Source organism: Procambarus clarkii, chromosome 42, assembly GCF_040958095.1.
Source record: "Procambarus clarkii isolate CNS0578487 chromosome 42, FALCON_Pclarkii_2.0, whole genome shotgun sequence".
Taxonomy (NCBI): domain Eukaryota; kingdom Metazoa; phylum Arthropoda; class Malacostraca; order Decapoda; family Cambaridae; genus Procambarus; species Procambarus clarkii.
In genome coordinates, this window is record NC_091191.1 from 1,902,962 (window position 1) to 1,927,469 (window position 24,508).

The 24,508-nt window shown below is 44.5% G+C and overlaps 1 protein-coding gene across 3 annotated transcripts in view; it reads right to left on the reverse strand.

Moving 5' to 3' along the window:
- Window positions 1–13,321: 13,321 nt before the first annotated feature.
- Septin1 (Septin 1) overlaps window positions 13,322–24,508 on the reverse strand; it is an 85,151-nt gene continuing 73,964 nt past the window's right edge. For all 3 annotated transcript variants that reach the window (XM_045762161.2, XM_069339807.1, XM_045762162.2), the window contains 6 exons: window positions 21,289–21,423; window positions 20,256–20,373; window positions 18,313–18,399; window positions 16,667–16,827; window positions 16,104–16,265; window positions 13,322–14,336 (listed from right to left, as the gene is read on the reverse strand). In XM_045762161.2, the coding sequence (XP_045618117.1) occupies window positions 14,207–14,336; window positions 16,104–16,265; window positions 16,667–16,827; window positions 18,313–18,399; window positions 20,256–20,373; window positions 21,289–21,423 (793 nt within the window). In that variant the 3' untranslated portion in view covers window positions 13,322–14,206. The remainder of the gene's footprint in view (window positions 14,337–16,103; window positions 16,266–16,666; window positions 16,828–18,312; window positions 18,400–20,255; window positions 20,374–21,288; window positions 21,424–24,508) is intronic.

The window sequence follows — 24,508 nt, forward strand, 5'->3', positions numbered from 1 at the left end:
CAGGATGCTGCTTGAGGAAACTTTCCTTATTAAGACTACTCATAGCCCAGTTGATAGCCCGAAATGCTATGCGTATTAGTGGCTTTAGGTATTGTATGTACTTTTCCTGAATAAAATATTATTATAGGGCTACGGCCTCACACGTGTGGTGTCCACGGTTTGAGACCCAAACAGTCCAGGTGAATGGAATGTTTATTTCCACGGAAGTGTGGATAGCAATTTATATCACAAACAAGCAGACCACCTTGACCATGGGAGGGAGCAGACCACAGTGACCATGGGAGGGTGCAGACTATGGTGACCATGGGAGGGAGCAGACTATGGTGACCATGGGAGGGGTGGAGACCACAGTGACTATGGGAGGGTGCAGACTACGATGACCATGGGAGGGAGCAAACTACAGTGACCATGGGAGGGAGCAGACCACAGTGACCATGGGAGGGTGCAGACTATGGTGACCATGGGAGGGAGCAGACTATGGTGACCATGGGAGGGGTGGAGACCACAGTGACTATGGGAGGGTGCAGACTACAGTGACCATGAGAGGGAGCAGACTACAGTGACCATGGGAAGGAGCAAACTACAGTGACCATGGGAGGGAGCAGACCACAGTGACCATGAGAGGGTGCAGACTACAGTGACCATGGGAGGGTGCAGACCACAGTGACCATGGGAGGGTGGAGAACAGTGACCATGGGAGGGAGCAGACCACAGTGACCATGGGAGGGAGCAGACCACAGTGACCATGGGAGGGAGCAGACCACAGTGACCATGGGAGGGAGCAGACCACAGTGACCATGGGAGGGAGCAGACCACAGTGACCATGGGAGGGAGCAGACTACAGTGACCATGGAAGGGAGCAGACCACAGTGACCATGGGAGGGTGCAGACCACAGTGACCATGGGAGGGTGCAGACCACAGTGACCATGGGAGGGTGGAGAACACAGTGACCATGGGAGGGTGGAGAACACAGTGACCATGGGAGGGTGGAGAACACAGTGACCATGGGAGGGTGGATAACACAGTGACCATGGGAGAGTGGAGACCACAGTGACCATGGGAGAGTGGAGACCACAGTGACCATGGGAGGGTGGAGAACACAGTAACCATGGGAGGGTGGAGAACACAGTAACCATGGGAGGGTGGAGAACACAGTGACCATGGGAAGGTGGAGAACACAGTGACCATGGGAGGGTGGAGACCACAGTGACCATGGGAGGGTGCAGACCACAGTGACCATGGGAGGGTGCAGACCACAGTGACCATGGGAGGGTGCAGACCACAGTGACCATGGGAGGGTGGAGAACACAGTGACCATAGGAGGGAGCAGACCAGTGACCATGGGAGGGTGAAGAACACAGTGACAATGGGAGGGAGCAGACCACAGTGACCATGGGAGGGAGCAGACTACAGTGACCATGGGAGGGTGGAGAACACAGTGACCATGGGAGATTGGAGACCACAGTGACCATGGGAGGGTGGAGACCACAGTGACCATGGGAGGGTGGAGAACACAGTGACCATGGGAGGGTGGAGAACACAGTGACCATGGGAGGGTGGAGAACACAGTGACCATGGGAGGGTGGAGAACACAGTGACCATGGGAGGGTGGAGAACACAGTGACCATGGGAGGGTGGAAAACACAGTGACCATGGGAGGGAGCAGACCACAGTGACCATGGAAGGGAGCAGACCACAGTGACCATGGGAGGGAGCAGACCACAGTGACCATGGGAGGGAGCAGACCACAGTGACCATGGGAGAGTGCAGACTACAGTGACCATGGGAAGGTGCAGACCACAGTGACCATGGGAGGGTGGAGAACAGTGACCATGGGAGGGTGGAGAACACAGTGACCATGGGAGGGTGGAGAACACAGTGACCATGGGAGGGTGGAGAACACAGTGACCATGGGAGGGGGGAGAACACAGTGACCATGGGAGGGGGGAGACCACAGTGACCATGGGAGGGTGGAGACCACAGTGACCATGGGAGGGTGGAGACTACAGTGACCATGGGAGGAAGCAGACCACAGTGACCATGGGAGGGTGCAGACTACAGTGACCATGGGAGGAAGCAGACCACAGTGACCATGGGAGGGTGCAGACCACAGTGACCATGGGAGGGTGCAGACCACAGTGACCATGGGAGGGTGCAGACCACAGTGACCATGGGAGGGTGGAGAACACAGTGACCATGGGAGGGTGGAGACCACAGTGACCATGGGAGGGTGGAGACCACAGTGACCATGGGAGGGTGGAGAACACAGTGACCATGGGAGGGTGGAGAACACAGTGACCATTGGAGGGTGGAGAACACAGTGACCATGGGAGGATGAACACAGTGACCATGGGAGGGTGGAGAACACAGTGACCATGCGAGGGTGCAGACAACAGTGACCATGGGAGGGTGCAGACCACAGTGACCATGGGAGGGTGCAGACCACAGTGACCATGGGAGGGTGCAGACCACAGTGACCATGGGAGGGTGCAGACCACAGTGACCATGGGAGGGTGGAGAACACAGTGACCATGGGAGGGTGGAGAACATAGTGACCACGGGAGGGTGGAGAACACAGTGACCATGGGAGGGTGCAGACCACAGTGACCATGGGAGGGTGCAGACCACAGTGACCATGGGAGGGTGGAGAACACAGTGACCATGGGAGGGTGGAGACCACAGTGACCATGGGAGGGTGGAGACCACAGTGACCATGGGAGGGTGGAGAACACAGTGACCATGGGAGGGTGGAGAACACAGTGACCATTGGAGGGTGGAGAACACAGTGACCATGGGAGGATGAACACAGTGACCATGGGAGGGTGGAGAACACAGTGACCATGCGAGGGTGCAGACAACAGTGACCATGGGAGGGTGCAGACCACAGTGACCATGGGAGGGTGCAGACCACAGTGACCATGGGAGGGTGCAGACCACAGTGACCATGGGAGGGTGCAGACCACAGTGACCATGGGAGGGTGGAGAACACAGTGACCATGGGAGGGTGGAGAACATAGTGACCACGGGAGGGTGGAGAACACAGTGACCATGGGAGGGTGCAGACCACAGTGACCATGGGAGGGTGCAGACCACAGTGACCATGGGAGGGAGCAGACCACAGTGACCATGGGAGGGTGCATACCAGTGACCATGGGAGGGTAGAGAACACAGTGACCATGGGAGGGTGCAGACCACAGTGACCATGGGAGGGTAGAGAACACAGTGACCATGGGAGGGAGCAGACCACAGTGACCATGGGAGGGTGGAGAACACAGTGACCATTGGAGGGTGGAGAACACAGTGACCACGGGAGGGTGGAGAACACAGTGACCACGGGAGGGTGGAGACCACAGGAGGGTGGAGAACATAGTGACCATGGGAGGGTGCAGACCACAGTGACCATGGGAGGGTGGAGAACACAGTGACCATGGGAGGGTGGAGAACACAGTGACCATGGGAGGGTGCAGACCACAGTGACCATGGGAGGGTCGAGAACACAGTGACCACGGGAGGGTGGAGACCACAGTGACCATGGGAGGGTGCAGATCACAGTGACCATGGGAGGGCACAGATCACAGTGACCATGGGAGGGTGCAGACCACAGTGACCATGGGAGGGTGGAGACCAGTGACCATGGGAGGGTGGAGACCACAGTGATCATGGGAGGGTGCAGACCACAGTGACCATGGGAGGGTGGAGACCACAGTGACCATGGGAGGGTGGAGACCACAGTTCCCATAGGAGGGGGCAGGCCACAGTTCCCATGGGAGGGGGCAGGCCCCAGTTCCCATGGGAGGGGGCAGGCCCCAGTGATCATGGGAGGGGGCAGGCCCCAGTGACCATGGGAGGGGGCAGGCCACAGTTCCCATGGGAGGGGGCAGGCCCCAGTGACCATGGGAGGGGGCAGGCCACGGTTCTCATGGGAGGGGGCAGGCAACAGTACTCATGGGAGGGGGGTAGGTCACAGTACCCCTGGCATGGTGCAGGCCACAGTACCCATGGGAGGAGGCAGGTTACAGTACCCATGGGAGGGGGCAGGCCACAGTACCCATAGGAAGGTGCAGGCCACAGTGACCATAAGAGGGAGAAGGTCACAGTACCTATGGGAGGGGGAAGGCCAGTGATCATGGGAGCAGGCCACAGTACCCATGGGAGGGGTGGGCAGGTCACAGTACCCATGGGAGGGGACAGGCCACAGTTCCCATGGGAGGGGGCAGGCCAGTGATTATGGGAGGGAGCAGGCCACAGTACCCATTGGAGGGGTGGGCAGGTCACAGTACCTATGGGAGGGGGCAGGCCACAGTACCCATGGGAGGGGGCAGGCCATAGTACCTATGGGAGGGGGCAGGCCAGTGATCATGGGAGGGAGCAGGCCACAGTACCTATGGGAGGGGGCAGGCCACAGTACCTATGGGAGGGGGCAGGCCACAGTACCCATGGGAGGGGGCAGGCCACAGTACCTATGGGAGGGAGCAGGCCACAGTACCTATGGGAGGGGGCAGGCCAGTGATCATGGGAGGGAGCAGGCCACAGTACCCATCGGAGGGGGCAGGCCACAGTACCCATGGGAGGGGGCAGGCCACAGTACCCATGGGAGGGGGCAGGCCACAGTACCCATGGGAGGGGGCAGGCCACAGTACCTATGGGAGGGGGCAGGCCAGTGATCAAGGGAGGGAGCAGGCCACAGTACTCATGGGAGGGATGGGCAGGCCACAGTACCCATGGGAGGGGTGGGCAGGCCACAGTACCCATGGGAGAGGTGGGCAGGCCACAATACCCATGGGAGGGGTGGGCAGGCCACAGTACCCATTGGAGGGGGCAGGCCACAGTACCCATGGGAGGGGGCAGGCCACAGTACCCATGGGAGGGAGCAGGCCACAGTACCCATGGGAGGGGTGGGCAGGCCACAGTACCCATGGGAGGGGTGGGCAGGCCACAGTACCCATGGGAGGGGTGGGCAGGCCACAGTACCCATGGGAGGGGTGGGCAGGCCACAGTGCCCATGGGAGGGGTGGGCAGGCCACAGTACCCATGGGAGGGGTGGGCAGGCCACAGTACCCATGGGAGGGGTGGGCAGGCCACAGTACCCATGGGAGGGGTGGGCAGGCCACAGTACCCATGGGAGGGGTGGGCAGGCCACAGTACCCATGGGAGGGGTGGGCAGGCCACAGTACCCATGGGAGAGGTGGGCAGGCCACAATACCCATGGGAGGGGTTGGCAGGCCACAGTACCCATGGGAGGGGTGGGCAGGCCACAGTACCCATGGGAGGGGTGGGCAGGCCACAATACCCATGGGAGGGGTGGGCAGGCCACAGTACCCATGGGAGGGGTGGGCAGGCCACAATACCCATGGGAGGGGGTGGGCAGGCCACAATACCCATGGGAGGGGGTGGGCAGGCCACAATACCCATGGGAGGGGGTGGGCAGGCCACAGTACCTATGGGAGGGGGCAGGCCACAGTACCCATGGGAGGGGGTGGGCAGGCCACAATACCCATGGGAGGGGTTGGCAGGCCACAGTACCCATGGGAGGGGTGGGCAGGCCACAGTACCCATGGGAGGGGGTGGGCAGGCCACAGTACCTATGGGAGGGGGCAGGCCACAGTACCCATGGGAGGGGTGGGCAGGCCACAATACCCATGGGAGGGGGTGGGCAGGCCACAATACCCATGGGAGGGGGTGGGCAGGCCACAGTACCTATGGGAGGGGGCAGGCCACAGTACCCATGGGAGGGTGCAGGCCAAAGTGACCATAAGAGGGAGGTCACAGTACCTTCCTAGGCAAGGTAAGGTAACCTTTGGGAGGGGGCAGGCCAGTGATCATGGGAGCAGGCCACAGTACCCATGGGAGGGGTTGGCAGGCCACAGTACCCATGGGAGGGGTGGGCAGGCCACAGTACCCATGGGAGGGGGTGGGCAGGCCACAGTACCTATGGGAGGGGGCAGGCCACAGTACCCATGGGAGGGGTGGGCTGGCCACAGTACCCATGGGAGGGGTGGGCAGGCCACAGTACCCATAGGAGGGGGAGACAGGCCACAGTGACCATAGGGGGGATGGGGGAGGGTTCCTGTGGCAGACATCCTGGCGTATCCGGTCGCCTCTGCCACCTCCTGTTTGAGTTCCCACCATAAACAACCCATTTTCCAGTGTGTCCAAGTTTATGGCTTTATTTGACTGCGCGCAAGAGCGGCGCTTGGCCGCCATAGTGGTCAACTTGCCTTCAGCATCATCAAATGTGAAGGAAGGTGAAGCAGGGGACACTGAGCAACTTGTAAACACGACGGTCGAGCTAGCAGCCACAGCACAGCTTCCCAACACACTCCTCACATTTACCTCCCTCTGCCTCGCGTTACATCTTTTCTCGGCTTATAACTCAAGTTTTCACACCCGCCACTAATTCACACGTCCGCCGGCGGCATTTTAGACATTTTTGGAATCCACAATCCACTTGAAATTATTGATTCTTCGGAGTGTTCGTTTTCCCGCGCGACGGTGTGTTTTGGCAACTACGTCACGGGTCATGACGTCACGGAGAGTGACGTCGGAAGCGAGGGTCGGCCTGCGTGGTGGTATTGACCCCTCACGCGCGCTGCCACGAGCACCTCACCCCTCTTGACACTCGCGCTGCCACGAGCACCTCACCCCTCTTGACACGCTGCCACGAGCACCTCACCCCTCTTGACACTCGTGCTGCCACGAGCACCTCACCCTCTTGACACGCTGCCACGAGCACCTCACCCCTCTTGACACTCGTGCTGCCACGAGCACCTCACCCTCTTGACACGCTGCCACGAGCACCTCACCCCTCTTGACACTCGCGCTGCCACGAGCACCTCACCCCTCTTGACACTGCCACGAGCACCTCACCCCTCTTGACACTGCCACGAGCACCTCACCCCTCTTGACACTCGTGCTGCCACGAGCACCTCACCCCTCTTGACACTCGTGTTGCCACGAGCATCTGAGCCCTCTTGACACGTTGCCACGAGCATCTGAGCCCTCTTGACACGCTGCCACGAGCACCTCACCCCTCTTGACACTCGTGCTGCCACGAGCACCTCACCCTCTTGACACGCTACCACGAGTACCTCACCCCTCTTGACACTCGTGCTGCCACGAGCATCTGACCCCTCTTGACACGCTGCCACGAGCATAAACCCCCTTTTAACATGCGTTGCCACAAGCATGTATTCTCTTGACATGCTCACCGCCACGAGCATATAACCCTTCTTGAGAGGAGAGCTGCCATACTTCCCCTTGTGACGCAGGCATCCATGGGCCACACAGGGGTTTACCCCGAGACACAGACATCTAACCTCTTCTGACATGCACCACTCTTACCTGAATGTTAATGTGATGCTTTCGTGTCCGGGCCAAGATCAAGACTATTAATCTATAAAATCTATTTTGATATTACTGGAGGGTTAGTCGAGATAAAGTAGGCAGCTGCTGCTCTTATCTGTAACTGTGTGTGCATTGGCCGATAACCAGATAACATTTTAAGCCGGTTTTTCGTACCTGCAGCACTGGGAATGAGTAGCTATGCATGTTTTATTATATCACCTTTAAGAAGTGTCAAACAAGACTACCAGACATTCTCAGATCAAACTCACAAAAACTGCTGACTGCAATTTGATATATACTGTACATAAATAAATACATTCACACTTAGGTAATTACGTGCTGTTCACAAAGACCTGAGCAAAATAAGTGTATGGAGCAATACTTGGCAAATGGAATTTAATGTGAATAGATGTCATTTTATGGAATATGGAATAGGACAAAATAGGCCACACACACCCTACAAATTACAATATGTGAAAAACCTTTAAAGAATTCTGATAGAGATCTAGGGGTAGTTGAAGATGGGTATGTTACCCAAGGACAACACAAACAACGTTCTGCAAGGAGCCTTCTTGAGATCTAGAGGTGATTTTGGGGCTTAGTGTCCCCGCGGCCCGGTCCTCGACCAGGAAGGAGCCCGTTTCAGCTGACTAACTCCCAGGTACCTATTTACTGCTAGGTAACAGGAACATCAGGGTGAAAGAAACTCTGCCCATTGTTTCTCTCCGGCGTTCGAACCCGGGACCACAGGATCACGCGTACAGTGTTCTGTCCACTCAGCCACCGGCTCCCAACCTTATCTTATGCTATGCTATGCTTTTAACTTGCTTTATATATATATATATATATATATATATATATATATATATATATATATATATATATATATATATTGCTTTTAATATATAGATGGTGAAATACTGCAGAAATTGTTCATGATCTGTTGTATGCAGCATACAACTCACTCACTCCACAAACTGAAGGAATGTGTCCAACAAATGGCTACTAAAGTTCAACCCATGTAAATGTAAGGTAATGAAACTAGTTTGAGGGAATAGGAAATCAGACACAGGATACCAAATGGGAGTCAAAGACCTTCATGAAACAGATCATGAGAAATATCTAGTTGATATCACACCGAACCTGTCTACTGAAGTCCACATCAAAACATCATCAGCGGTGTATGAAAGGCTGGCTAACATCATAACTGCCTTTAAACTTGTGTAAGGAATCATTTAGAAGCTTGTATACTACATATGTAAGACCAATCCTGGAGTATACAGCCCCAGCACCGAGTCCATACCTTGTCAAGCACAAGATGAAGCTGGAGAAAGTTCAGAACTATGCCACTAGACTAGTTCCAGAACTAAGAGGCATGAGTTATGAGGAAAGGCTGTGTGAAATGCACCTCACATCACTGGAATACAGAAGAGCTCAGGCAGACAATCACCACATACAAAATTTTCAAGGGAACTGACAGGGTAGATACAGATAAACAATTTAGCACTAGTAGTATTCACACAAAGGGACACAGGTGGAAGTAGAGTATCCAAATGAGCCACAGAGACATTAGAAAGAACTTTTTAAGTGTCAAGAGTAGTAATAAATGGAATGCATTAGAAAGTGATGTGGTGGAGGCTGACTCCATACACAGTTTCAATTGTAGATATGATAAGAGCTCAATAAGTTCAGGAACCTGTACACCAGTAGATTGACAGTTGAGAGGCGGGACCAAAGAGCCGAAGCTCAAACTTCGCAAGCACCACTAGGCGAGTACAATTAGGCAAGTACACACACACACACACTAACACAATAGCTGGATAAACGAACATTTCAACCCATCCTCAGACCAAGTCCATTCCATCCAGCGTTCGACCCCAAAGATGCATTCATCAATAGGAGTAGCAGTAGCCCAGGCAAGGGAGCGTCCTCCGCGGCCTCACAGTCTGCAGGTCGAGTCCACATGGAAAGTCTTACATAACTCAACCACTTGGGCTGGACGGTAGAGCGACGGCCTCACTTCTTGCAGGACGACGTTCAATCCACGATTGTCCAAGTAGATGGGCACCATTCCTTTCCTCACTCCTAACCAAGATCTTGTTATCATATCCTTGCAAGTGCTACATAGTTGTATTGGCTTAGTGCATTCTCCTGATAATTAATTTTGAGGTGGTGGAGGCCAAAACCGTCAGTAATTTCAAAGTGTTACATGACAGAGTGGTGGAAAGATGGGACACTAGGAGCATAGCTCTCATCCTGTAACTACACTTAGGTAATTACAAAAAAAAAAAAAAGGTCCTGTAGTGCAAGGAGCTATGTGGTCAGCTCAAAAGTGAAGATCACAAGCTCTATCTTTGCAGCAGAAAGAATATTTAAATTATTTATAAAAGTACAATCATCAAAATATAAACAAAGGCAAATTGGTCCACATACTGGAAAATTCTGTAATCACTCCAGAACTTTCAAAAATATTTTTTCCAGAAGCAAAAATCTTTCTGTATTTTGAAGGGTTCCATTATACTGTATTGTGGTCTTAAATATTTTGATTGCATTGTATTATATGCAGTGCATATTCTTAAAATTGGTATAAGAATCATGAGAGGACCACGGTATAAAATGATCACTGTTACTGGAAACACAACACACTCATCAAGTACTGTAGTAGCTTTATTGCGTACACTTCAGTTACTCATTAAAAATGTGAAAAAATGGCACTAGTTGAAAGCAAAAAAAAAATAAATAAAAAAAAAATAAAAAATAATAATAACAAGAATAGTATAACAAAGTACAGAATATTGAAAATAATCATGAAATATGTATAAAATGTTAACAAGAACAATATAATAAAAACTGGTTGATCTTATACAAATGCTGAAAATAAGCCAACTTGATTGAAACCCTGGAATGTGGTGCAATAACATACTCCAATGGATCATAAACCTAATTAACATTGCTAGATATTCTTCATACATGCAACAATAAATTAACAGCTTCTTGCAGTCAACTTTTAACTCTCCAGATAGTCATGACAAGCAGTTGTCTACATGGAGAAGTTTGGGAGAGTTTACATTTAGGTATTTCTGTCATACAGGCTTTGGCACACAAGACAGGCCAAAACTGCTTTTCATCTGCAGATTATTGCAGAAAAAAACTCTTGATTACCTGAATTCCACATTTAGTTTGTTATTTGTGTGCCGCATTTTGCACTGTGTATATTAATTAGGCTTGAGTGTGTATTTTAGGCTTGAATGTGTATATTTGGCTTGTGATTATATATATATATATATATATATATATATATATATATATATATATATATATATATATATATATATATATATATGTCGTACCTAGTAGCCAGAACTCACTTCTCAGCCTACTATGCAAGGCCCAATTTGCCTAATAAGCCAAGTTTTCATGAATTAATTGTTTTTCGACTACCTAACCTATCTAACCTAACCTAACCTAACTTTTTCCGCTACCTAACCTAACCTAACCTATAAAGATAGGTTAGGTTAGGTTAGGTAGGGTTGGTTAGGTTTGGTCATATATCTACGTTAATTTAAACTCCAATAAAAAAAAATTGACCTCATACATAATGAAATGGTTAGATTTATAATTTCATAAGAAAAAAATTAGAGAAAATATATTAATTCAGGAAAACTTGGCTTATTAGGCAAATCGGGCCTTGCATAGTAGGCCGATAAGTGCGTTCTGGCTATTAGGTACGACATATATATATATATATATATATATATATATATATATATATATATATATATATATATATATATATATATATATATATATTATACATATTATACATTAGATAGAATGGAATGATAAAATTTAGGCAAGAGATCAAACACAAGGGAAAAGTTAGTTATTCAACAATAAGGTAGGATTTAAATGGGTATATTAAGCTTATACAGTACTATACTGAAGTGCAGGTTGGGTTTCAAGCAATCCAGATAATCAAGAGAATATATTATACTATATTGTTATACCAGGTAGTGTCAGATTAGACACAAAAATAAGGAACTTAAAGGCAACATAACGAGTATTCTGTTGAATGAACATACATGCCCTATTGAAAAATACCAATTGCATTATAAAATTACAACAACTAATGTTCATAACAAGCCTGTAACAATGAGGATTGTGTTTGAGATGCAAGAACACTATTTAACAAATGTTGTGACTGTTATAGGAATATAATAATTTAATTTACACAGATTCTAATCATATTAAGAATGATGAACACAATAGACAGTTTCACTTTTTAAACATTGGTTATGTTTTTATTTAATCTTTTATTTTAAAGAGTTTAACGAATAATATGTACTAATATTAAGAGGATCAATGCTGCAAACTGGTGGGTTTTTTCAAGGGAGAGGAGTGGTTTGTAATGTAGATTAGTGTAGAATGAAGTGGCAAATATAGAAAGCTGTAAATAAGCCTTAAATGTTTGTTTCATTTACTCAAGAAATTTTAACCAGCTACTCTATTTTGTGATTATTAAGGCACACTCAGCTTCAGGAGGCATTTAAATATCACTCAAATTATTGTTTTCCAACAATAAAGTGATACGAATATACAAGAACAAATTAATCACCATTTGTGAACTTTTAAATAGGCGAGGTCAATTGATCAGTCTCAAATCTCACATTTTAGGCAATAAAGCAAAAATACTAAATATGAGACCCTTTGCTTAGCACACATTTCCCAGCAGCAAGTGCATTTTTTATATTCTTGACTTTGACAAGTAAATTTAAACACATACAATACATTCATACAATGATTGACCAGCAGCTAATATACCAGAAGTTTAATTATCCAGATCAAGACATGCAATACTTACACACATTGTATGCCAATAAATAACTGACCGATTCAAAATGCTTCATGAGAAACACCGAGGCGTGTGAACTCATACACCCATGCTTAATATCAAATGACTCAATACTGGCAGTGTTATTCAAATGCCATGGGCAATCCAAATTGCAGGTCTTCAGGTCCCAGGTAAACCTGATACAAATGCACCCATTTTGATTGATGAACAGCCTTCCTTGTTAGTTTAATAATTTTGAGAGGCCAGCTAAATTTGGAAGACTAGATCATAAGTGATGACTTAACACTAAATGGCCAATAACCTAAATATTAAAATTAAGAATTACAATTACGCTTATCCTAAAAGCTCTAGATTAACATACTTTGGTGGGAACTGATTAAACAAAAAGGTCTCCGTTACAATGAAGCTTGGACCTCTATAAGAAGCTTATATGGTACCGAGAGCAGCACTAATTAATATTACCAATATCTTGTATCACATCACAGTTGATCTTGAAGAAAACACTAAATTTTCTGTTATTTGCAGCACAAATACAGTCATCTATTTTCATTTTATTTCATTTGAGGTTGTTTCGTAGTTGGATTAGTGCGTGAAGTGTTTCATGCTCCGAGGAACACCTGATGAATCACAATACAACAAGCAACTTCATATACGTGTAAGAAATATTTTGTGAGGTGCACGCACAGTACTTCAATCATGTAATGAACACCATGCTAAGAAAATTACTATTTTATATTCTTTTAAGTAAGTTTCTAGTTTGAAAACATGATTGTCAGCCACTATTTTGTCTTACCAGAAATGTTTTGACTTTACCTCTTAACAAAGCCAGGCAGTGCATTGACCTGCTCACATGTCTTGACTACATGACTTTATACAATAGACCACAACAAAGGCTAAGTTGTTCACTCAATAATGATTAGCCAGTAGACAAAATAAAACTCAGTTGCAATTTGTTTTAGATTCAAAGATTCAAAACCCCTACTTGCTTTATTTGTTGACTCTGTACTGGTTTTAACATGCTATGTGTCTACACAAATGAGTAATTTTTAATAACAAGAAAAATGCCTGAGAAATCAAATTTTAACAATCATAAGAGGCAACAATAAAGATTAAGAAAAAGAGAGTAGCATTCTTTGGGTTTAATGTGAGGCTGCAGGTATGTGTCAGACCACTGTATGGCATGCACAGTAAATCTTACAATACAACTTTATTTTCTACAAATACATCAACAAAACATAAATTTAAGTGTGTTTATTAACTACAATAACTAAGATAACACTGATACTCTTATACATGGGGAATATTATAAATTTGTTCTGTCAAAATATGAATAAACCCTATCTCAGATGAGGGGGGGTTAATTACAAGTACAAAACCGAGAGAAAAACAGAGAGCCAAATTCAGTTAAATAATGACGAGAGCATTAATAAGACTTACAAGACCCCACCGTCCCCCGTACTTGGCCTTCCCAGAGTTAACAGGACATTCCTAAACATTATTATTCTCACTGACTATAAGGTACATGTTTGGTAAGTTATTTACTGTACACCATCCCTGAAATCCATGATACCCATGCACTTGCACATCATTGCTCTAAAAATTGAGAGAATTAATATAACATATTATACCTAATGAAGAGATTTTATGGAGTTCAAATTTTATATTATTAAAGAAAACTCTTGTGCATGTTCAAGCACAGAATATTTTACAATTAAGAGCCTTAAAATGCTCTTAAATGAAGGTTTTATGCCATACCAATACAGAATTTCCTCACCAAGAATATAACTTGTAATTTATTAACCTCTGTTATAGTAAATTTTTATTTTTTTTTAGTAATTAAAAGTTACGTAATTATTTTCAGAAGTAGTTACAGATGAGATCCTAATCTAAGCCAATTCACACTGTAGCTCCGCACACTAAGTACTTGCCTTTATTCTCAAAAGCTCTTATGTATTATGCTAAGTACTTGCTTATAATGTCAATGGGTCTTTTTCTACATTAACTGTGGATTATTTTTTGTCCTGAAGTTGGGCTTGCATCCTAGCCATCATTTCTTGCATTTTGCGTATCTGTGCCTCTTTTTCTTCTAGTTCCATGGCCATGCGGTCCTTCTCTTGGCCAGCAACCGGTGTGGAATTACTGAAGCAAAGACACTCATTAAAAGCTATACAAACACTTCCCACCTACTTGCAAACAACACATTCTCCCAAGACCCATAAAGGACATACCTTGCTCACAATGCATTCTCCAAGGTCAAATAAGACGTACATTGCTCACAATGCATTCTCCCAGGTCTCATAAGACATACCTCGATTACCAAACCACACATCAGAAGATGGAGAAACGACAACGTTGATAATGGTCCAGGACGGACCAATACATCGCTGTTTATCTTCTGATGTGTACTTTGGTCATCACAACTTCAACCATGTTATTATCACTCATCACGCCTTGCTCACAACATATTTCCCCACAGGTGCAATATAAAATACATCTTAGGAAAACAAAATAAACCAGCGTTGAATGTAATGAAATGCCATTTTCTAGGCGAGACCCGGAGGCTCCCTGGAGCGTCCGGGGCTCTCCATATAGAAGACAAAAAGAATTGATGCAATATATATTACAGTACTTATATCTTTGAATGAAAAGAGAAGTAGACATGGAAAAGTGCTTGCATCCCAAGGTGATCTAACAGGATTAATAAAATTAAAGCAAAAAACATGAAACAAGATCCATTGAAACATAAATGTACAAGTAACAATATATAATACGGTACACTACCCGATAATAATAAAACTACAAGTATCCTTCATTATACTTAAAAGACACAATCTCAAAAAGCCATATTTATGGTAAAATTCCACATATTGAATCAAAATTTCCCAATGACATTGAACCACTAAAAACTGCTAATGTTACAGTCAAAGTATAGTGTAATTACTCAAATGTATTTTCCATACAGTATAAGTGTCCTGGTTCTATGTATTTCTCAAGGTTGAAGGGTTTTGGTTTGGCAAAGCTCAGTTTAGTTCAGTGCAGGTGCCATATACTGATGCAATTCTCAGGCTGGTTATTAGACCATCTCTCTCTAAATATTAGTTTTATTTTGTTTTTAATAAATGTATAAAAATATATTGACGGAAAGAAAGAGTTTTGGGTTTGGACAAGTCAATACAATTGTTTAGAAATAGATCATGTGATTGGTGTTATTTTAGAAGTGATAAGTTTAGCAATCAGAAGAGAATCAACCAACTCCCCTTAAATACAGGTGTAAATCTGGTTAATCAAAAATTTCCTAGAGAAACCAAATTCAATGCAAAAGATTAAAGAATTAAATAGCTAATAGGCCTATTTTTTTGTTATATAAATATTATGGCTAAATTTGATTTTTAAAATGGCGAATTGTTTGCACTGGTCAAAGGACTAAGTGGTATTCTTAAGAATGGATCTTGGACTATATCTCCTATTACAGTACAGCACTAAAGATCAATATAATTGGATTACCATGGAGAGAGTAAATTGCCTATGTTGAAAAATAATAAATGGGCTCGGAAAAATAATATACTTTGAGAGTTACAAGTTTCGCTCAGTCAGAATTGATATTGAACCATATCCTCTAGTAAGCAAATATTTTCTGTATGAACAATTTTTCAATTACAGTATTTGGAATGTTTTCAGAATTTTCTGTATTTTCCAATTATGTAATGGAAATCAGTGAGCAGGTACGGCTCAATAAATGGAATTTCACTTGATGAGCAACTTTTCAGGACAACTGTTTTGTATATCAAGGATACCAGTATTTCCTACTTATTATTACATTAGTTCAAATGTGTCAATGAAACTATGCATGGCTTATGATAAACAATTGGTGATCAAACAAACTCACTGAAAGAAATCCAAACTTACAGCTGCTTTTTAGATGGTAGTGAGTTTGTACTAGAATGAGAGTTATTGTTGACAGCAGTAGCAGCCGCAAGAGGAGAGCCGCCGCCCTTGGCAAGCCTCTCAGAGCGGTAGTTCTCGTAGTGTACATCTTGCGTCACCTCTGTCAAGTCCTGCATGTGAGTTCTGACAAAAATGAAACCATTAAATTGAATCATTTAAATTAAAAAAATAATGCTTATTACACTTGTATGGCTGTTTTGTATTCTCAGTTAAGTTGGTGTTACTTTGTACAGGTGTATAATTAATCTTAATGTTTGTGGAAATAACTTCCTTAACACCTGCAAAAGTACAATATTTTCACATTCAAATTCGTCTATCAATGAAACACAATGTTTACATCCATGATATTATTAGGACATAATATCATGGATGAGCATTACCTTTATGCTATGGTGTTCTGATTCAGAAAACTAGGAAACATACAAGCACAAAAATCTAATTATTTCTGCCACATAAGAAGGGTCATCTGAAACAATTAGGAATACTACTCTGGCCCTTATATACCTGTAAATGTTATTACTCACCCAAGAAGGCATCGGAGTTTAATAAAGTCACAATGATTGGGGTTTTCCACCTCAATGACACCCCAAGGATATTGCCTTCCTCTAACTTTCTTGCCACCAACATCTAAAACCGTTGTGGATCCTACAACTGCAAAGGGGACAGCTTCTTTCAACTGTCTAACCTAAAGCAAGAAATCAATAAAAAATGTTAATACATTACTAAAACTTTTAAAGTTTATTTGATATTATTATAAATAAAAATTACTGTATGTGTATATGCATTCAATGCCTTCTCCATATTAGTTTAAGGAGTGGCCAAGGAAAAAGAAATTACTTAACACATACATATTACTACTTCTACATGTCCTTTACTTGATTCTACTCTCATACTGTTGCAATGGAAACTTTCCTGTGTGCACGCCTTTCCTCTCCTATGATGGTGTATGCCTACTCACCCCACTTATAATGCTGTATGTCACTTTTGTAAATGTCTTACAATTCTATCATTTCATATCCCCTCAGCTGCTATTTTTACTTCAAAGTACAATACTGTACTGTATTATATATATAAAAAAAAAAGGCAAGCGCATCAGACCCCGGCCCGGGTCCCAGCACCTCCACATCCTTCTCAAGCCAGTCCGAAGACAGCTCGAGTAGGGAAAAGAAACGCAAGACCGAAGCCAAATGACCTCGGGCATGCAAATACTCATCTACATGGGATGCCAAAAGGGCGGGAACCTGCACAAAGAGCTGCACCTGATCAATATCCTTAGGAAGCATGGGGGCGAACAAGCAAGAGGTACACTGCAGGAGCCTCCCGAACCTCCTTAGGTGGGATATGGGAAGCCAAAAACCTCCGGAAGGAAGGGACCGAAGAACCCAAGGGAACCTGGAACCGAACCCATATCAAATTTGCTGAACCCATATCAAATTCGTACAGGGAGGAGTAAGAAAACCCCTCCCCTTGTAACAACAAGCCCCGTGCCGAGGGTATCAACACCCAGGCAGGGTCAAACGGGGCCCAAACACCCCAAGTCTCCCCAGCCCCGGGATCTCTCCAGCATCTGGAAAGGCAACAAACCTAGCGTGTTGCTGCAACCTAAACCTCGCATGCAATGCCGATGCTGCCTACACCCAATTATCAATATCAATGGACTGGATGAATAGGCGAAAAAAAAAAAAGGATAAGCCTACCCTTCCTTTTCTCTCTGTTTTTCTTTCCCTTGTTTTCTCTTATGATCCCTTTCTTTTTCTTATTATTACACCCTTACCTTCCATACTTTTTGCCTTGCTTTTACCATCCTCCAAGATTTCCATCTCCTCGCCTCTCTCTTGGATCCTTCATCTCATCACAATCGACTTGATAATGGTCCAAAATGGTCCGAAACGTCATCGTCACTTCAATTTCTAGTGTGTGGTTTGGTCAACATGCATCTTATATCTTTTACTGCAATTTTGTCCCTTCCAAGTCATAAAACATTGTTTTGTTTCTCTATTTTACTCTCTCTGAATAGGTTAGCAGACTTAGTAAATGATTATATGAGACTTTTTCAAATTTTCCTCTGGATATTTATCACCCATCCATCATATATTATAATGACACATTAAATAATAAGCATTTTAAGATTAACTCTCATAGTTTACCTTTACAATAAGCATTCTGTTACCTGCTCTTTGTAATCCTCTTCCTCATCTGTATCACAGTCTGGCAGGGGATAGATATGAATCCCATTCTCCTCAATTTCGTCCAAAACCTAGGGGTTGAGAACAATGATTTGTAAATTAAGGTACTTCGTAAGTGGTGCACACAAATCGAGCTTTGTATGCATAAAAAAAATCTAAACAGCTTTCTAAGACAAGATCCAACTGATCTCTGGTTAGGATTTGCTGAAGTACTGGTGTAGAACTGGTGTAGAACTGGTGTAGAACTGGTGTAGAACTGGTGTAGAAATGGTGTAGAACTGGTGTAGAACTGGTGTAGAACTGGTGTAGAACTGGTGTAGAACTGGTGTAGAACTGGTGTAGAACTGGTGTAGAACTGGTGTAGTAAACAACTTCCCAAATTATTCCCGCCAGCCAGGTCATACTTGTGTGTGAGAAACACTGGACAATGCTCAATTATACCCAGAGTGCATTCCTATTAAATAAAAATCATTTACTACTAGAGACAGACTACCAAGCTTCCTCCCGGGTGACTACCAAGCCGCACCCCGGGTGACTACCAAGCTGCACCCCGGGTGACTACCAAGCTGCACCCCGGGTGACTACCAAGCTGCACCCCGGGTGACTACCAAGCTGCACCCCGGGTGACTACCAAGCTGCACCCCGGGTGACTACCAAGCTGCACCCCGGGTGACTACCAAGCTGCACCCCGGGTGACTACCAAGCTGCACCCCGGGTGACTACCAAGCTGCACCCCGGGTGACTACCAAGCTGCACCCCGGGTGACTACCAAGCTGCACCCCGGGTGACTACCAAACTGCACCCCGGGTGACTACCAAGCTGCACCCCGGGTGACTACCAAGCCGCACCCCGGGTGACTACCAAGCCGCACCCCGGGTGACTACCAAGCTGCACCCCGGGTGACTACCAAGCCGCACCCCGGGTGACTACCAAGCCGCACCCCGGGTGACTACCAAGCCGCACCCCGGGTGACTACCAAGCCGCACCCTGGGTGACTACCAAGCTGCACCCCGGGTGACTACCAAGCTGCACCCCGGGTGACTACCAAACTGCACCCCGGGTGACTACCAAACTGCACCCCGGGTGACTACCAAGCTGCACCCCGGGTGACTACCAAGCTGCACCCCGGGTGACTACCAAGCTGCACCCCGGGTGACTACCAAACTGCACCCCGGGTGACTACCAAGCTGCACCCCGGGTGACTACCAAACTGCACCCCGGGTGACTACCAAGCTGCACCCCGGGTGACTACCAAGCTGCACCCCGGGTGACTACCAAGCCGCACCCCGGGTGACTACCAAACTGCACCCCGGGTGACTACCAAACTGCACCCCGGGTGACTACCAAGCTGCACCCCGGGTGACTACCAAGCTGCACCCCGGGTGACTACCAAGCTGCACCCCGGGTGACTACCAAGCTGCACCCCGGGTGACTACCAAGCTGCACCCCGGGTGACTACCAAGCTGCACCCCGGGTGACTACCAAATAACCCATGAGGTACCTGCCGCTGACATAACAGGAACCTTCTGCTCCCCATCCACCTCAATCTTCGGCCAACAAAATTATTTTACAAGTGTAGAATCATTACCCATGTATCCATGTTAAGTGTGATAAAGCACTTCCATGAAACCTTGCAATGTCTACAACTAAAGTCTATCCTTATCTTGGTGTTTATAATCACTATTTTCTTACTGGGGAAACATACTTATTTTAATATGTTTTTTCTTAATTTTTCTAAATTATAAATTACAAATACTTTTAATATCAATATAAATTAAATTTCTAATTAGAGTGAGATGTTACCAATTGCCCCACAGGACCACACAGTATATGCATATTTATCTTCACTGACTCATACTTGTTTACCTGTTTTCCTTTGGTGATTTCTGCGACAAAAATCTGTAACACTTTCCATTAGTAAGCTCACCTTTCGTTTGAGCTTCGCTACCTCCTGCTTGGTGAGTGTGTCGGCCTTGGCAAGGACAGGAACAATATTTACTTTGTTGTGTAACTGCTTCATAAACTGAATATCAAGAGGTTTCAATCTGTTGAAAACAAAAAAAATCATTTATGAGGATTTACACTTTTAGTAAACATGCAATTCCTGCCAAACCTCTATCACTCTACATGAAAACAGTCATACCTGTACCTGTTATTTTGTAATATTCAATGCTGAAAAAATGCTAAGTATTACCTAATTGACTTGGCCCAAATGTGCAATGTTACAGTGTCAAACAGCAGCTGCAGTGCAAGCATTTGTTCTGTTACTACCATACTTGCAAATAAGGGGTACAACTGAATTCTAATAAATGTTCAACAAGACCCACTTCGGTCAGAGTAAGTCATTTTGTGTCCTCTGTAATCATTTTTCACTACCAATCACAGGACGAGTATGACATACACAATAATCCAACGCTGCTCATGACAAAAGTCAATAACACAGAAATGGTTTTAAATTTACACGAAAACGATTTTACTTTAATTAGGCTATATACTTGTATATTCAAGTGGTAAACATATGAAGCAGCTTACCAGGAGATATATAATAGTGTGGTATAATCTCCACTCTATATAGAATGATGCATACACTGATAACGAACCTCTCCACTCTACATAGGTTGATGATAAATACAATGATAATGAACCTCTCCACTCTGCATAGGTTGACGATGCATACACTGACACAGTAACGAGCTTCTCCACTCGTCATAGGTCGATGATACATACCCTGATAATAAACCTCTCCACTCCATATAGATTAATGATACAAACACTGATAATGAACCTTTTCACTCTCTATATAGAAAGATGTTACATACATCAATGAACCTCTCCATTGTACATGAGGGAAAATGATATTAATACTAACAGAGAAAAAGACATTATTCCATGTAACAAATGCTGAAATCTTTGCTTTAGTTAAGAAGATCATCTTAAAACAAGTGCTTGTCAACACATACCCGTGACCAGCTGGGTTGACGAAGTAGAAGCAACAATGGACCCGGTTATCAACAATGTGGCGACGGTTTAGACCAGATTCATCTTGGAGATATCGTTCAAACTGGTCATTGATATACTGAATAATTGATTGAAAACTGAAAATTAAGGTAACAATTATTATTTAACATTTAAACAAATAAATATTCAAGTACTAATCAATATCTGACAGACCAAATCAGAGTGAGTACAATTATATTAAATAAAAGGGAATACTTTACATCAGGCTTGTTAAACATGCGGCCCTTTGCAAGCACACCTGCGGCCCGCACAAAGGGCCACAGTAATAAAGTAATAACAAATTTTAAGTACAGTAATACAATTATTCTGCAATAATTTCTATTAAATGACTTCAATTAGTAGTCATGTGTGGCCCTCATGACAACACAAATGTGACCCATATGACCCTTGGGGAAATCTCAGTTTGACATGCCTGCTTTACATCAACCTGGCAAATTACACAAAGTATGTTAGTGGTATCAGGCCAATCTGGAGTTACACAACAAAGCTACAATGGTGCAGCACTGTGTTTCTCCAGATATAAAGCCCAAGTAATTTTGATTAATTTCAGTAATACTGTATGTACATCAAATGACATAATTACAGTGTCTGTGTGGAATGAAATACATCATTCAACAAACATGTCCCAACCCCATTTCATACTGTATGTGTAGAAATTGGAAGAGATAAAATCACTATGTATGACACCAGGGGCCACAGTTGAAATTCTCTAATATTTCCCTTCACATATTTACACATCATAATGAACAGCATTTATAATTTATAACAGGACAAGACCTTTCTTAACTAATTCCACTTTTGTTCATGTGCTACTTCTTGGTGAGCTGTAGGCCTTTATGATCATTAATTTGTCTGGTTTTGTATTTCCACTGCTATAATATCTACATCTTATGGATTATTGAGTATTAATTATTTTACATTTGAGTGACTTTTACCAATACTATGACACCTCCCTATTTTCTGTTTCTTCAATCTTGTCTCTAAACTAAACAGCCCCTCGAAATATGGATGAAGACCTCCTTAACCAATGCACTGCTGTGCATTAAAATATAACATTCCCGCTGTGCGCCGAAAATAAATTCTTTGCCAAAAAATGTTCTCTCTTATATTGTTAAAATGTAGTCTCTGATCACGGGAAATTAAAAAGAATATTGTATGTGACATAAGTTAGCCGTGATGGAGTTGGGAAGTTGAGCAAATCATGGGTGCTGAGCGATGGAGCGTTCAGTTTCACTCGACCCTGCCAACCCGTGGGGCAGCAATTGCCGTGAATATAATGCTTCACAATTATATTGATGTTTCTCATTCGTTTCTTCTCTGGTTTTTGCTGTAATATTACTCAAAAGTGTGTAATTTGTGGAATTTATATAGTTCAATGTGTGGAACATCGCTATGCTAAAAATTATGGGGCTCATATTTGTGACATATATATTATATTCTACAATCAAACAGTGTTTTTGCTGTTATTACACCATACACACACATTGTATATACCTATCTACATGTGTGTTCACCATAATGAACAACTAAGTTGGTATGCGAGTCAAAACAGCGAGAGTGGCCGCAACACAGTAGCTAGCAGACGCCACCTCCCTCCCTCCCTCCATCAACACCTACTCGCCAACAATCCTGCTCCCTCCATACTGTTATTGTTTATATTACACTATTTATACACATTATATATAAGTATCTACATGTTTTATTCACCATAACTATACAATTAAGCTGGTATGGTGTCCAAACAGCACAGCGGCCACCATACACTGCATGACAAGTCACACAACAGGCAGCAAACGACAGCCTCACTCACTCACTCATCAAAATGGCTCCTCCTAACATACCCATTTTGCTGTCCTTACACTATATATAAACACGTTATATATAAGTATCTACATTTGTGTTCACCATAGCAAACCACTAAGCTGGTATGGTGAGTTCAGACAATAACAGGTTGCCACACACCAACCAGCAGATGCCGCCGCCTCTCCCTCCCTCACCAAGAATACTCCTCCCACTATACTACGCACATTGCTAATTCTCACCACAATCCTGCTATTATCAGAATCCTGGTAACTAAATTCTGTAAATTAATAATTTTCCACTAGTTTATTTTGTAAAGAAACATAAAAGGTCATTTGAAGATTATTAGATGGACAAAATAATGGCAGTGTGCTGTGGCTAATGCTGTGAACATCTCGAACAGCATTGATTCACCGATATATGAACATTTTACAGTCTTTATCACAGTCAGGCTCTTCTGTAATACTATCATGGCTAAATAATACCAGTTACATTTACATTATTTTAACATTTTTAGGCGATGCTGTGGTCACAAGCTGAACCAGTCTCCGTGGTGCAGTGGTAAGACACTCGCCTGGCGTTCCGTGAGCGCTTTGTCATGGGTTCGTATCCTGGTCGGGGAGGATTTACCGGGCGCAAATCCTTAACTGTAGCCTCTGTTTAACTCAACAGTAAAATGTGTACTTGGTTGTAAAAACGATTCTTCGCGGCGGGGATCGTATTCCAGGGACCTGTCCGAAACGCTACGCATACTAGTGGCTGTACAAGAATGTAACAACTCTTGTATATATCTCTCTCTCAGCATTGCTGTTATCTTATGCTATGTGTGCCAGCCTTGGTTGCTCACTCAGTACTGAGGCTCTCACACCCGGGAATGTTGCCCACAATTATAAAAAAAAAAAAAAAAAAAAAAAAAAAATAATATTGTTTACAAGAGCCCTGAGGAAGGTGATGTGAACCCCATGTAGCCGCAGGAGTCTTGAATGCTACGCTATACTGTACCTACGAGCGCCCTGCGCACCACCGATCTAGCACCTCAAGGCGCTCTGCACAATGCAATAGATAAACCTTCTTTGGGCCGTGAGGTATATGATGCAACATAATTTGGAATGGAATAGAAGTGAGTACACAATACTGCACTATATGGTGTAGATCCAAGACATACACATCCCAAATTTGAATTGAATACCATATCTTTATAATATTGTATTTCCTGTAATACTTGGGGAAAAAAAAGTACAAAACTGGCTCATGTAAAACTTCCTAGAGGATCATTTGCAAGTGGAAAGACTGGAATAATCCTCTGGAAATAGGGCTTGAGTGTAGAAATTTGCTTGAGTGTAGAAATTTGCAACTAATTGT